The following is a 16,155-nucleotide window of genomic DNA, read 5'->3' as shown; positions in this document are numbered from 1 at the left end:
AGCCATTGCACATCATGACCAGGAGCACAATGGCAGTCAGTGTCATGACCCCAGGTACCACGTTAGCACTGTGAAAGTGGGAAAGGCTTTTGATGAAATCCAGTGCGTTCTCATGATAAAAACATGCCTGTGAGCCCAGCACTCTGGACAATCCAAAATTTGAGCCTAATAGGTAATTATCTTTATTTTTTTGTGTGTGGTACCGGAGATCAAACTCATGACCTTGTGCTTGCTAGGCAGGCGCTTATGCCATTGAGCTAAACCCCAGCCCCTAGTCCTTTTAAAGTATTTCATAAAAACAAAACAAAAAAAACTTTTATTTTTAGACAAAGTCTTGCTAAACTGTACAGGCTGGCCTTGAATGTGTGATCATCCTGCCTCAGCCTCCCAAGTGCTGGAATAGCAAGCATGCACCATCATGCCAGGCATATTTTTTAAAAATGCCTCAGTGGTCCTTCAGCAATTTTTTGTTTTCATTTTGTTATTAGTACGTTTGCATTACATAAAGACTACTTTCATTGTGGATATCTGGTACATGTACATGATACATCTTCTTTTTAGCAACTACTCTATTGTTTTTGTCCAATCCAGTTATTGCATCCATGAAATTATGAAAACCTGAAAATTTGTCATTTTACCCACTTCTTTTTCATTATGGTTGTGTGTTTTAATTTATGAATTACAAATGGATGGAAATTTTTAGTGATGTATTTTGATTCACATATCTGGTTTTTGCATGTTCTTTTTTTTGGTATGCAACAATTTTGTTTGCTTATTTTTTTGAGACAAGGTCTTCCCACATTGGCCTTGAATTTAAACCTTCCTGCCTCAGCCTTGTGAGCTCTGCAATTACAAGTTTGTGCCTGTAAATGTGCTCTGCAATTACAGGTTTCAATACGTAGGACCTTTCTTTTTATAAATATTTTAAGAATGTTTTTCTTATTGAGACAGGATCTCGCTAAATCGCCCAATTCGGCCTTGAACTTTCTGTACTTTTGCCTCAGTATCCCAAATGCTACGACTATAGATGTAAGCCACCATAACCTGTTAAATTGTATACCCATTAATCTAAAAATGTCCTATTTTGTCTCTTTTTGGGGAGTAGAGTTGAGACAGGTCTTGCTTACTATGTAGCCAGGCTGGCCTTGAGCTCACTGTGTAGCCCAGAATTACAGGCATCAGGCACTACCATGCTCAGCTTTGTTCCTTTGTTATTTTCTTTCTTTTTTGGGGAGGGATAGGGTCTCCATGTGCAGTTCAGGTTGACCTTGAACTATGTAGCCCAGGCTAATGTGATCCTCCTGTCTCAGCCTCCAAAATGCTGGGATTGTGCCTGACTCTATTACAATGATCTGTGGAATCAAACTCAGGAGTTTGAACTTGCCAGGCAGGTGCTGCACCACTGAGCTACATCCCCAGCTGAGACCAAAAAAAAAAAAAAAAAAAAATCGTATTCTTGCATTTAATTTCTTGCTAATTTTTCCCCAGGAAGGGTCTTATTGCATTTGAGTTGCTGTGACAAAAAACTGCGAACTGGGTAGTTCACAAACTTAATTCTCAAAAGTCTGAAGGCTGGGACAGTGAGATCAGGTAAGGGCAGTCGCCCTCAGTTTAATCTTCAACACCCCAAATAAAAGGGCTGCGAATCACTTTGTGGTCTGCCAGGAGCATCTCCATCCCTTAGGAGGCTCTGCCACCAGTACTGGCCCTGGTCTGGGTCTTCTGGCATAGTTGTACCCAGAGTATTAAGTTCTCTCACAAGTACACATCCCTTCTGTGTTCACAGCTGCCACAGCCCCCACGGCGTCCGGAATAAAGACGCCTTCTCCGCGTTTTCTTGCACCAGCCACAGCGGTTTTGAGGGGTCAGGGCCAGGCTGCGCTGACCCCCTAGGCTTTCCTCCCACTCAGTCCTGGGGACTAAGCCCAGGATCACCTTTGCACTAAGTTATGTGCCACCGCCCTCCCGCCACCTAGGATTTTTTTCTGGAGACCGGATGATGTTAAATTGTCCAGGCTGGGCTTGAACTTGGGACTTTCCTGCGAGAGTGGTGATGTGGATTAAACGAAATGATTGGCAGCAGGCAGCGGCAGGTGCATAACTGTGAGCCAGGCGGACATCAGGTCACTCCTGCACTCCGCAAACGCGAGCCCCTTGCTTGATAAGGGTTGGGGCTCAGAGTCGTAAGCCACTCCCACATCCTCTCCTGCCCCCAAGACATTTCCTCTCTGGGGATTCTAGTGACACTTCTGGGATCTCAATCCCATGCCAGGCGGCCACGACAGGGAAAGCACAGTGCTGTGGGACAAAAGAGGTATAGACCAGCCGCAGAGAGGGGAGCAGGGGCCTCTCCCAGTGGAGGGCAGGCGGCCTTGCAGCACTTCAGTTGGAGGGGTTGCTCAAGACCTTCCGGTACGGTAGGCGAGTCCCGGACAGGCCTGGAGCACAGGGTTGTCTTGATCACCTTAGCCGTGCGGGTGTGTAAGGGCGGCGACACTGACAGGCCCAGGAGAGGGTGCGGCGGCGGCGGAGGCTTCAGAGCGCCAGGCCACGCGGTGCACCAGCCTCCGAGTGCGGGGCCCAGGCGAAGCCCCTCTGTGGGTACCAGGGCGGAGCTCTACCTGGGACTTGCTGGTGACCCGCAGGGCTCCAGGGCAGGTTTGGGCCGTGACCCAGATCTCCGATTGGATGTGAGGCCTCGCGGGATGCAGTGCCGGGTCGGGGGGTGGATGTGTGATGGTGGAGGCTGCCCCTAATCCCGGCGGACAAAAGGAAGGAGTGCAGCCTTTGGGGCCCCGGACACCCACAGCGCCACCGGGCTTCAACCTGCGCACCCGCCCCGGCGCAGCCAACCCACCCACCCACCGTGGCCAGGGCGGGCCCAAGGTCACACGGCTGCAGGCGGAAGAAGCGCACCCAAGCCCCAGCGGGTCAAGCTCAGGGAGCCGTTGCCCGCAGGTGTGGTACGCGCGGGCGGCGGCAGGAGAATATCAACAACCCACAGACGCGGAGCTGATTGCCCCCCAGTCCCCGGCCCGCGCCTGCCCCGCCCCGCCCCGCCCCAGCCCACCCCAGCCCACCCCAGAGCCCACCCCACCCCACCCCACCGCCGACTACAGCGCCCACAAGGCTGAGAGGCACTGACGTCAGTCCGCGCCCTGCTCCGACTGCCCTCCGTCGCGCAAGGCACGACTGGAATCGTAGTCTCGCGCTGGGTGACCCCATGGCGGCGGGCATGCATTGTGGACTTCAGCTCCCGGAGGGCCCCGCGCGACGGCGAGTTGGCGGCCGGCGGAGGGAAAGGAGAGGGGCGGTGGCGCCCAGGAGGGCGGAGTGAAGCGGAGCGGGCGCCCGCGCCCCTCCCCCTCCGCCCCTGCTTCCCCCTCCCCCGATGTAAACTGGGATCCCTTTCCCCTTGTGTCCGCCATATTGGACTCTAACTCTGGTCAGAGGCGGCGCCGGCCCGGTGGACTCGTCGTCTCTCCCACCCCCGGCCGCCCGAGCTCCTGCCGCCCCGCCCGTCCTCTCAGGAGGCGATCCCACGCCGCGCCCCCCGCCTGGCCGGTCGGCCGCAGCGCCCGCCGCCACCGCCCTCCCGCCGCCCGCGGCCCCGCGCCCGCGCCCCTTCCCACCCGCCGCCGCCGCACCCCGCCGCCTGCTGCCCGCCGCCCGCCATGAGCCCGGCCGACGCGAAGCGCGGGGCCAAGCGTCGGAAGAACAAGCGTGGCGGCAGCTCGGGTGGTGGCAAGGCCGGCCCGGCGGCGGCGCTGCGCGGTCCCCAGGCCCCGGGCCCCGGCGGCGCGGCGGGCCTGCTGGGCGGTGCGGTGGCGGCCCACGGGCCCATGGGCGCGGGCGGAGCCGCCGGAGGCTACTTCGAGGTAAGCGGAGGGTATGGGGGGGTCCCGGGTGGGCGGGAGCGGTCGCGGCCCCCTCGCGAGGAGCGACGGATAACGGGCCAGCCGCGCGCTGACAGCTAGAGGTGCGAGGGTGGCGCTGGCCGGGAGCGGGCCCCGGGCCGGGCGCCGCAGCATCCCGTGTCGGACCCGCGCCTCTCTGGCCGCGCCGCGCTCCCAGCTGGGCCCGCCTGGCGCGACCGGAAAGTGCCCCCTGGAAGTTTCTGGCGGCTGCGCGGATGCCACCTGCGAGGTGCCTGACAGCGCCGGGTGCGGCCTGGCCAGCCCGCCTCCCCCGCCTTCCCAGGCGTTGGAGCACCGGAGCCCGTGTGCGGTGCAGGCACTGGGGAATTGAAAAGTATTCATTCTTAGTTGGGTTCCGCGTGCGGACTGTGCCGCCCTTGTGCCTCCATGGGTACTCCCAGGTGTGTATAGGATTGGTAGGACCGTGTCCAAAGACCGAGTTGGTTCCTAAAAAAATACCCCCCCCCAAGTTGTATTCTTACAACATTCTTAGAACTCTTAAGTTGCGTTGGTTTAAAGACATTTTAATTAGAGAAGAAAAAGCTTTGGAAACATTTATATGTCAAGTCATGAGACACACATTGTTTTATGCGCAATTTCAAGTATTGTGTTGGACTCGCACCTAGTGAGAGCAGATCATCGTAGATGGCATGGGTGCCTATGAGATCGCAGGAAAATGCAGGCATGTATGTGTAAGTTTCAGCTTAAACTCTCCCGGGTGTTTTCTGCAATTTAAGTGCAGGTGTTGGAGCTTGCTTTGCAGTCATATTGTTGCATTTGCTTAGGGTCCTGGGTCATAGTCTCAGAGGTTGCCCTGTCTCCTGTCCCAAGTGAAGCAGCTGTAGTTCTGGGATCAATGATGAGGCTTGTGGTTTTGAATCATTGGGCTTTTTAAGGACAGCACCGCGTTTGCTGCTGCTGGAGGAGGGGGAGGAAGTCTGCCTAAGCAAAGCCTTTAATGAAATGTGAATAGTGATTGCTGTCATTGGATGTAAAAATAGTCTTCTTTCCATTCCTTTATTTAATTGCTTAATTAAAAAATTATTGTTATATGTGTATGATACATAATGATTGCATTCAGCTTGGGGATTGATATCTACAAATACTTGGTTATCTTTATTCCCCCTGCTCCCTTTCTCCCATCTTTTTTCCATCCCTACCCAGCTTGCTTCCTTGTTTCTTAACGTGTCTCTTATTTTGCTCTTTAGATTGTTTGTTTGGGGTCTCATGTTAAGAGAAACGGTGTGATGCATCTTGCTCTATTTTTCTCTCTTTCTCATCCTCTCCAGTACCTGGGGTCAATCCTGTTTCCCACTCCCAGACTAGCACTGTACCACTGAGCTACATCCCCAGCCACTCCCCATTTTTGCCGTACTGGGGATCAAACCCAGAGCCTTACCTGCTGCATCCCCAAGTCTTTTTATTTCAAGACAGAGTTATATTCAATTGCTTAGTCTACTTTCTGCATCAGCTGCCAGATTAGCTGGAATTGGAAGTGGGATGTGTGTGCTACTGTGCCACTAAGTATATATCTCTTTCTATTGATAAAACAAAACTGGTTGGTGATACAATAGAATCCTTACTGTAGCCTATGGTGGTGAACCTACAGCATGTGTGTAGCAAGCTGCTGTTTGTTATCTTTGAAAGTTCTAAAAGGTTCTCCATCACTGCTTTAGTCTTTCATATCACTCCAGGTTTTAGTAAGTTCCTTTCACTTTGCAATATTTAGTTGAAATAATGTTAGGTAAAATTACAGTATTCATACTCAGGCTTAATGTGGTAGTGCCTCTCTGTAAACCTAGGACTCAGGAGGCTGAGGTAAGAGGACTACTGCAAGATTAATGCCAGTCTCAAAAAACCCCCCCAAAGGGGCTGGGGATTTAGCTCAGCGGCGTAAGCGCCTGCCTTGCAAGCAGGCAGTCGTGAGTTCAATCCCCGTTACCGGTAAAAAGGAAAAAGACAAAAAAAAAAAACCCAAAAAACCTCAGATAACCAGTAAATAATACATAAAACAAAGTTTTACAGAGTTATAGTCCCATAGTTTTTGGTATCTTTTTGCTCAGTTTCATTAGTAAAATACTAAAAATAAAAATAAAATAACTTATTGTAGCTATTTCACTGTACTGAGGTTTTTTTTTTTTTTTTTTGGTCTTTTTCGTTTTTATCGGTACCGAGGATCAAACTCACGACTGCCTGCTTGCAAGGCAGGTGCTTATGCCGCTGAGCTAAATCCCCAACCCTCTTGACCTGTGCTTTTAAAAAAAATTAGTTTTATTTTAAACTTTCATTTGTTTTTGTTGTTGTTTTTTGCTTTTTGATATAGGCTCTTGCTCTGTCATACAAGGTGGTCTTAAACTCACTGTATAATCCAGGCAAGCCTCAAACTCAGCGATCCTCCTGCTGCAGCCTTACAAGTACAAGGATCACAGGTGTGTGCCACCATATGGGGCTTGCACCCTGTTTTTAGTTTTATATTTTGAGACAGGGTTTCACTAAGACACTGAGTTGCCCAGGTTAAGCTCAGGCTAAACCTGTGATTCTCTTGCCTCAGGCTTTTGAAGTGTTAGGATTACAGATGTGGGACACCAGCCTGGGTTACAAAAAGTCTTAATGTAATTTTGCAGGCTCTGAGTTATTTTCTCATAGGTAGGGGAGCTGTGTTGATTACCTTGCATGGTGCAAAGCAGATACTTTAAAACAATATGAGCAGGTAACAGTGAATTTGTCCAGGCTGTGTGTTACTCAGGGAAGCTGAATCCTGAACAGGGTCCACTGAACTCCACAGAGGGTCACCAAACCAGACAGTGACTAAAGAGAGAAAGCACCATCTTGATTCTCTGGTGGGGCCGTAAGAGGGAAGCATCACAGCCCCTCCACCCCGTGTGTTGGGAAGTGTTGTAGGTTACACCCAGGACCGCTCTCACCAAGACTTTGTACATATGAGTGGTTTCCACAGAGAGATGTGTGAAGCACAGATTACAGAATGATCCAGAACACAACAGAGAGTAGAGCATGCAAATTTGGTAGACTGTGTTTGGGCAGGGGGTCAGCCTGTGCAGCCTCCTAGGATTGTTAAAGGAATCAGCAGAGGCAGTGCAGGTGCCTGATTGGTGCCTGGTGGCAGGCAGTAAGTGCTTGTGTGTGCCCGATACTTCTCAGGAGGTTGGGCTGGACTTTCCTAGGGACTCTGTTGAAATCCTAGTCAGGGTGCTGTTGATGCAGCTTTTCCCACCTTGCAGTGGAGAATTAGAATGTGCAGATAAAGATGTTGGGCACAGGTGTAGACTGGCCCTTCTCTAATGGTCTCGTGGGATCTGCACTGTGTTGACACTAGCAGGTCTACCCAGAAATGAACAGTTGGTAAATGAAACATATCTTAATACATAGAATTATTTTGCATTTGTACGTGTGTGTGTGTGTGTGTGTGTGTGTGTGTGTGTGTATTTGCATAGGGCAGTCCAATAGGGTATATATTAGTGCATTGCAGCAGACATGCGGAGGCCTTGTCTATTCTTTCCTTTTGCACGTGCCTCAATTTTTAGGGCTTTTGTACAGTGAACATTGTGTGCTTATGGAACAGAAAGGTGAGTGGTACTTTTGTAATTTGGTATTACTGATATTTTTCCTTTTTCAAATAAAACTAATTTGAACTGTTCTACTTTTGTGTGTGTGTGTGTGTGTGTGTGTGTGTACCTAGGATTGAAGTCATGACCTTGCGCTTGCCAGGCAAGTGCTTACACCATTAAGCTAAATCCTTGGCCAAAAGCCTTTTTTTTGGTACTGGGATCAAACTCATGATCTCATGCTTATCAGGCAGATGCTGTGCTGCTGAGCTATATCTCCAACCCATTTCTATCTTTTGGCAGCTAAATATTTAGGTATATATAAAATATAAATTATTTTTGCCACCAGAGCTATGTTTTCTGAATAAGTCCAAAAGTAAAGTCATACATGCATTCTTTATAAAATCCAGAATTCCTCTGTTGTTAGGAATTGGCCTGTGTCAGTAGCTGTTGGAATACCATATTACATATGATTTACATTCATGGAGGGCTGGGAATTTAGGGCTATTTTTGTAATGCTGTAAGACATTTATAAAAGGATGCTGTTTGGTATAGGGGTCAAAGCACATTTTCAAGCTGATATTAAAATTATAAATCCAGAGAGACAAGCCTGTGATTGTGGGACATTTGTAATAAAGTTAGTCCCTGCCAAGGGTGGTAGTATATGTCTGTAATCCCAGCATGCTGGAGGCTGGCGCAGGAGGGTTACTGTGGGTCTGAAGATGGTTAGGCTACCTAGTGAGTTCAAGGCCAGCCTGAGCTATTTACTGAGACCCTGTATCAAAAAACAAAACAAAACAGTGAGTCTCTTTATTGCTAAAAATGGAGGCAGGAGGAATCTGATTAATATACATGAGACTTCTTCGCCATAATGCATCCTGAGTTCAGATGGTGTGATTGCTGTGTGAATCACCCTCGTGTGATCATAGCTCTTTGGGCATGTCAGGATACATGTAGCAGTCTTCTCTGGTAGTAAAAAGTGCTGTGCTGCTTAAATGAGCTTCAGTTGTAACTCTAGTTCACAGTTGCTTTCCAGACCAGAGGAAGTAGGTTGAACAAAATTCTAGAATGTCAAGTGGTTTATGATTAAGTGGTTTAACTTAAAACAAATTATTTACTACACGAAGTTTAGAAGTGTAGTAGCTATAGGGCACTTCTTTGTGGGTTAGTAGTATTTTTTTGGAGACAGAGTCTTGATATACAATTTAAGCTAGCTTTGAACTCATTGTGGTGCCCATCCTGGCCTGGTAAGTGCTGGGATTATAGGCAAGTGCCACCACGCCTAGCTTTTATTTACTTTTTTTTTTATCCTGGGGATTGAACTCACAACCTCACACTTGCTAGGCAGGCACTTACTCACAGCTGAGCTAAATCCCTGACCCCTTTATTTACTTTTGAGGCAAGGTCTTTCCAGGTAGTCCAATTCAGGCCAATTTCTGAAGTCTGTGAAGACCAGGTGGCCTCAGTTTGAGATCCTCTTGCCTCAGCCTCCCAAGTGCTTGAAATCATAAGCATGTCTCCTTAATTGGCATGACTCAGGGTTGTTTATGTGTGCTTATACTCATGTAACAAATATATCAAGATACAGAGAATATTTCCAGTGCCCCCAGAATGTTCCCTTTCATAGTATTCCACTGCTGTTAGGCTTTATCAGATCTTTGCACTGAGATAAATCACAACTCTTAAAGTTTTTCTTTCTAGGTGTCTTTTTTTGTTTTTTTTTTGTTTTTTTTTTTTTGGTCTTGGCTATCAGTAATTGAACTCAGGACCTTGCACCTTGCACTTAACAGGCAGGCACTGTGCTCCTAAGCTACATGCCTGGCCCTTTTAATTTTTCTTTTGAGGCAGTATCTTCATTAGTTACCAAATTGCCTGGGCTGGCCTTGAACTTGGGATCCTTCAGCCTGAGCCTCCAAGAGTGCTGGAGTTGCAGGTATGTGTCACCATAGCTGATTGATGGATTTTATTTTTGAAATCCATATAAAGGGAGATTTCTATGCTAGTGTTTGGTGTTACCTTTGAAGTGCGTATGGGTTGCTGTAGGATTTGGTCATTTTTCATGGCATGTAACTTTTCCATTATGTGAATTTTACACTGCTTATTCATTCTGATATTGATGAACATTAGATAGTTTTAAGGCTGATGTGAATTGATCTTGTTCTTCCTGTATATGTCTTTTGGTGGGCATGAGCCCTTGTTTGAGTTGGGTGTGTACTGAGAAGCGGGATTGCTGAGTTTATATGTGGTTTGACCAGGTTCATCCAGCCACTTCTCTCAAGTAGTAATGATGTATGTTTATTTTTAGAAATTAGCATATAGTAAAATACGATTTCTGATTTTTTTAGATGAGGTCCTTATATGCTGTCCCAGGATGGCTTTGAATTGCTAGATTTTCTTGCCTGAGTGTCCCAGATATAGTATAGGCACTCACTGCCATGTTCATCTTTGATCGAGTGGTGTGTGTATGTGTGTATGTGTGTGATACCTGTAACCGCAGCAGGGGGAGGCTGAGGCAAGAGGAACCTGTGGCAATCCTGCCTCAGCCTCCCCAGTGCTGGGACTAACAGTTGTGTGCCACCACGCCTGGCAAAATATTTAAAGGTTTTATGATCTGTCTCAGTGAATGTGACATTGCACTTCATATATTTATTTGTTTGTTTGTTTATTTTTGGTACCAGGAGTCGAACTCTCATCCTTATGCTCTCCAGGCAGGCGTTTGCACCACTGAGCTAAATCCCTGGCCCTATATGTGCACTTTAAAAGTGTACTTTTGGCCATTACCGGGAGTAATGTTTTCTGAATGTCAGAGCCCCTCAATTTATCAAAATTTCACTAGCTCTTTAATATTCTTGAATTTTTTTTGTGTGTGTATGTTTAAATTGCTAAGAGAGGAGAGTTGAAGTCTCTAAGTAGAACGTGAGTTTGTTGATTTCTCCTTAATGTATGGTTTAATTTTCCCTTCATGTAAGACTGTTGTTTGGTACATCACAGTTTTGCTGTCATGGTAAATTGACTTCTTTTTGTCATTTATCTTTTTTTTTCCTGTCTCTTTTTGGGGGGCTTTGGGGATCAAACAGGCAGACGCTTTGCTGCTGAGCTATATCCCCAGCTCCTTTTTTCTGTCTATTTGAGATAGGATTTCACTATCTCAAGGCAGTTCAGGTTGGCCTTGAACTCATTTTGTGGCCCAAGCTGGGCTTGAACTCCCAGTGATTGTCCTGCCTCAGCCACATAACTGCTGGGATTATAGGCATGCACTATCATACCTGGCTTCTTTTTGTCACTTATCTCCCCCTTATCCCTGGTAGCATTCTGAGCTTTGAAAAATACTTTGTCTGACACTAATATAGCTATTCCAATTGTTTTTCTTTGAAGAGAGTAGTGGAGTTTGAACCCAGGGTGCAGTCTTTTTGCCTCAGCCTTCCAGAGTGCTGGCATTGAGTTGTGTGCCATTATGCCTGGCTATCTTTTTTCTTTTTTCTTTTAATCAGTGCCAGGGATCAAACTCACAACCGCCTGCTTGCAAGACAGGTGCTTATGCCGCTGAGCTAAATCCCCAGCCCCTCATCTTTTTACTTTTAACTATAAATATTGTTTTATTTGAAAAGATTTTGTTTTTTTCTTTTCATTCATTGATTTTTTTTTTTTTTTTTTTTTTTTTTGAGACAAGGTCTCACTGTGTGGTCCAAATTGGCTTTTGACTCACAGTGTTCCTTCCTCAGCTTCCCAAGTGCTAGGTTCAGGCATTGTCACCATGCCCAGCAGACTAAGTTTTTCTGGTAGACAGCTGCTTAATTAACTTTTATTAGTCATTTTAAATTGTCATGTGTGTGTGAAATGTACCTGAGGTCTTTTTTCTTGGCTTAATTACTAATTGAGTATTTGTCCAGTGGTAGTAAGGGATGCTGCTTCAGTGAACACTGTATCAGATGTTGTTCTCTTCACTGGGCTTTCTGATGGAATAGGCTTTGTAACCCGACTTGCTGGATTACATTAACATGGAGACACAAATACCTTGTATCTCATGGCTCCATGAAACATGTACTTTGTTTTTTGCAGTAGGATTCAGTTTTGGTTTCTAAATTGCATTGTAATTTTGTTGATGTTTGTTGTATTATACTTTGCTTGTTAATTTTTTTTTTAATTAAAAAAATTTTTTTTGGTACTACTGATCTCACGACTGCATGCTTGCCAGGCAGGCGTTTATGCCACTGAGCTAACTCCCCAGCCCTTTGCTTATTATTTTAAGGAAATGGAATGAGATTGTTCCCTCACATATATTTACAGGTTGTTATGTCAGGTGAAGGACATTGTTTTCTTGTCTATTTTGAATGTGATATTACTTACAGTTTGTAGCTGAGTGAAAAATTGGAGAATCTAACTTATTATGGTGCAGAATTTTTAAAATAAGCTTTTTATTTTGTGTGTGTGTATGTGTGTGTGTGTGTATGCATATGGGATTAAACTCAAGCCTTGTAGTTTCTAGGCACATATTCTAGGTACATATTATGCATTTCTAGTCCTTCCAGTCTGGGTGTGGTGGTGTGCACCTAGATAATTCCAGCTACTTGGGAGGCTGAGAAGGGAGGATGTGAGTCTGGGTGTTTGAGGCCTGCTTGAGCGGTATAGCAAGATGCCATCTCAAGGGGGAAAAAGTCATACATTGAAAACTTGGCCAAAAAAGAAATACAAATGAAAATTAAATTTACAGAAAGGGCACTAGCACAGTATGCTTTCTTTCTTTGTTTTCTTAGTGTTTTTTTTTTCCCACTGCCAGGAATCAAACTCATAACCTTGTACTTGTACTTGTGCTGCTGGGCTAAATCCCCAGCCTCTTTTTTTCTTAGTTTTTTTGAGACAGGATTAGGGGTAGGAGTCAGACTACCATGAACTCACTATGCAGGTGAGGCTAGGCTCAAATTTGGAGCAGTCCTTTTGCCTCTGCCTCCTAAATGCTGGAATTATAGGTATGAGCCACACCAGGCTCACAGTATAGCTTCTGTATATATTTCAGCCAGCTTTCCCTAATGTCAATATCTTTGTCAGAATTTAAAAAGTAAACGTTTGTGTGGTAGTGTTGACTACAGGCTTTATTTGGATTTCACTAATCTGTTTCTCTTCCAGGATCTAATCCAGGACACCATATTGATTTAGTGGCTAGCATTTTAATTTTAATTCTTTTTAGCTCTTTCATCTACGACAAAAAGATATTTTCCTCAGAAGAATCCTGCAAAGACTCATTAGTATTCAGGTGGCAATTTTATTTTTATGTTAAAATTCAGTAACCCTGTTAACTGTTCATAGTTGACTATGGTCTCTGGTTTTCCTTTAGAAATAGTTGACCGTTGGTCTCTGGTGAAGATGGCAGTGGAGAAGGCGTGAGCAGCCTCTGGCTGGCTCCTTGGCCATGTGATGGTGCAGTCCTCTTTCTATCTTCGCTTCCTTCTGCCTTCCTGTCCACTGCTGTTGTCACAGCTGCCAGGCCGCCGGGCTGGTAGTCCCCTTTATGCTGCTCACACAGTGTGGCCTGCATAGTGTGTCCTGCTCTTCTGTTCTGGAAACTGCTGTTCTCTTGGACGAGGGAGGTCATGTGCTGACCCTGTAGGGATTGGGCCTCCCCCCCAGCCAGGTCGTTTCTTCCCTTCTGGTTTCCCTTGCCTCCTGTCCTTGGCTCCTTCACAGTGCTTAGGCTTCTGGGAATGGGACTTAGGGTCACACATTCTCTTCTCTCTCTCTCTCTCTCTCTCTCTCTCTCTCTGAATGGGACTTAAGGTCACACATTCTCTCTCTCTCTCTCTCACACACACACACACACACACACACACACACACACACACACGTGTGTGCGCGGGGGTGGGGGAGCACTGCAGCACTGAGCTTCACAAAGCCCTCAAGTGTGTTGTGTAGGCTGCATTGTGGCTTGCTCATCACATAGCACTCATGTGGCACTCATGCTGGAGGCTCAGACTTCTCAGGGGAGCCCCTGCTGATGTACCCTTCTCCCTTTTCTCTGGGACCGCTTGTCTTCTTGCTTTCCTATTTGGAAGAAAACACTTATCCTTTTCCCAAAGTTAATCCTAGCTATCATGTGTAGCTCAGTGGTGCAGCACCTATCTGGCAAGTGCAAGGCTCCAAGTTTGAGTCCTGGTACCCCAGTGCCCTGCAAAAAATCCTATACCGCAGCTTCTTTTTTGTTTTGTGTTTTGAGACAGGGTCTTGCTGTGTAATTTGGCCTGGCTTTGAATTTATTGTGTAGACCAGGCTAGCTTTGAACTCAGAGTAGTCTTCCTGCCTTAGCTGCCTGAGTGCTAGGATTACAAGTGCATGCCACCATGCCCAAGCTCTGCAGAGTTTCATAATCATTAGATTTTATCACGTCTGTTAATTTATGGAAACTCAATTCAGAATTCATGGGAGGTTTTATCCTTCTCTGGGCCTTGAACCTTTCCTTTTCTGTGGAGTTATTTTCCTTAGGATGGAAATTTTGAGTCTTCTGTCTTCCCTTCCGCTTCCTCATTGCCTTCCCTGTGCCCCCTGCAGCACTGAGGGTTGAACCCTGGGCCTTCACACTTAGCTACATCCCCTAGTCCTTTTAATTTTTGAGATAGGGTCTTACTAAGTTGCTCGGGCTGGTCTCAGATTTTAGATCCTCCTGCCTCAGTTTCCCAGAGTGCTAGGATTATAGGCCTGTGCTCAGTTCTTTGTCTCAAAAGTGGACTTCATTTGGTGTATAGTAGCACATGCTGGTGACTTTTGATAATACTTAGGAACTCAAATAGATCAGTAAGCCTTTAATATCATAGATACTTATCAGGATGATGATTCAAGACCTTTGTACTCAGCTGTGAGTTTAGCTTGTGCATGTTGAGACTGAGTTCTTTCTATATAATGGAATAGTATACAGGCTCTGTGGGTTTGTTTACTGAGCTAATTTATTGCAAAGAATTTTTGCCTGAAGATTGCAGGTCAGCTAAGGATACTGTGCTATATTTGTAATCCTGAAAGTCCTTGGTAGTTTTGTGATGGGTCTGTGATTGCAACCTGTGTCCCATTTTATCAGTGGTTATGCATCGTCTCCTACAGTGATGTCTGAAGTGTGGTGTGTGGCAGAGGCCTTCCAGGGAGTAGGCATGATGATCCTTAGGGCTATGGGAGGAATATGTTAGTACTTGTGTATTGTTTGATTGTTTTTAAGAGACTTGCTATATAGTCCAGGCCAGCTTGAATTCATGACCCCATGATTCAGCCTCCTAAGTGCTGGGACTACAGGTATGTGCCCCCATGCAGGGCAGTGCTTGTATTTCTAAATAAGACACTGAATTTTACAAAGTGTTACCCACTTGATTTGCATTTCAAACTGTCTGTGGCCTGGTGTGCTTCTTGAGCTCTCCTATGTAGTTCAGGCTTGACTTGAACTCACTGTGTAGCCCAGGGTGGCCTCAGACTTGCAGTGATTCTCCTGCCTCAGCCTCCTGAGTGCTGGGATTATAGACATACACCATCATGCTGTGCTCAGTGTTACTGTTTATGAGTATATATTTGTACTATCTCATGAGTACTTGGTGCATACGCTTTACAGATCTTCATTCTTTTTTGTCCTTTTTCCCTCCCTGCTCTCCTCTTCCTCCCCTCCATCTCTTGGTCCTTTTCCATTTGCAGATCTCTCTCTGTTTCCCATTAAGTTTTCTTTTGCTCTTTGTTTGTACTTTGGTTTTTTCACAGAAGAGAAACCATGTGATACTTAAGCTTGTGTGTATGATTTATTTCATGGAACATTATGATCTCAAGATGCATACAGATGCTTCATTAATCCTTCTTTACAGCATTGTATGTGAACTCCATTGTATGTGATCAGTACATTTTCCTTGTCTGTGTACCTGTTGATGGACATGCAGGCCACTTCCAACAGTGAGTTGTTATGTGTTGTGCTGCGATACAGAATGTGTATCTGTGATCCATTTTACTAGTCTGGGATTCATCCATGCCTAGCAATTGTCTTGACTTGAAAAGTTAGAGAAGGAAAGTATATAGCCTTTACAGTTGACAAAAAGACTTTTTTTCCCACCCCCTCCCCAAAAGACTTTTTTTTAAGACAGGATCTCACTCTAAATTTCAGGCAGATCTTGCATTCACTATGAAGCACAGGGTGGCCTCCATTTCACAGTGGTCCTCTTGCTTCAGCCTCCTGAGGGTGGGGAATTACAGGCCTGTGCCACCACACCTGGCTGGAAAGATTTTTTTTTTTTTTTGGTACTGGGGATCAAACTCATGACCTTGCGCTTGTCAGGCAGGCGCTTACATGGAAAGATATTTTTAAAATGTGTGGTTTTTTTTTTTTTTTTTTTTTTTTGGTCTTTTTCCTTTTTATCGGTACCAGGGATCGAACTCACGACTGCCTGCTTGCAAGGCAGGCGCTTATGCCGCTGAGCTAAATCCCCAGCCCCGATATTTTTAAAATGAACATCTTGGAAAGAAACATCTCAGTTGTGTTTTAAAGTCATGCATTACTTAGCCTGGTGTTTTACAAAGGTTCTTTCTCTTTCTGTGTTTTGAGACAGGGTCTTGTTATGTAGTCCAGGCTGTTCCTGAACTCACTATGCAGCACATGCTGACCTCGGATTCACAGCAGTCCTCTTGCTTTATTAGCCTCCTCAAATGCTAGGATTATAGGCATG

At 46.0% G+C, this 16,155-nt stretch overlaps 1 protein-coding gene across 7 annotated transcripts in view; it reads left to right on the top strand.

Annotated features, from left to right (window-relative positions):
- The first annotated feature begins 3,445 nt into the window (after nucleotides 1-3,445).
- The window catches only part of Fam193a (family with sequence similarity 193 member A), a 143,486-nt gene continuing 130,776 nt past the window's right edge, over nucleotides 3,446-16,155 (top strand). For all 7 annotated transcript variants that reach the window (XR_010040918.1, XM_063230366.1, XM_063230364.1 and 4 more), the window contains exon 1: nucleotides 3,446-3,878. Coding sequence is in view for 6 of the 7 variants with exons in the window: in XM_063230366.1 (XP_063086436.1) it covers nucleotides 3,675-3,878 (204 nt within the window). In the remaining variant the exon portion in view is untranslated. The remainder of the gene's footprint in view (nucleotides 3,879-16,155) is intronic.

Source organism: Cavia porcellus, unplaced genomic scaffold (genome assembly GCF_034190915.1).
Source record: "Cavia porcellus strain 051 isolate PalLab524CR breed Dunkin Hartley unplaced genomic scaffold, mCavPor4.1 scaffold_18, whole genome shotgun sequence".
Classification (NCBI taxonomy): domain Eukaryota; kingdom Metazoa; phylum Chordata; class Mammalia; order Rodentia; family Caviidae; genus Cavia; species Cavia porcellus.
The sequence above is the reverse complement of the archived record's forward strand: the minus strand, read 5'-3'. Positions and strand labels throughout refer to the sequence as shown.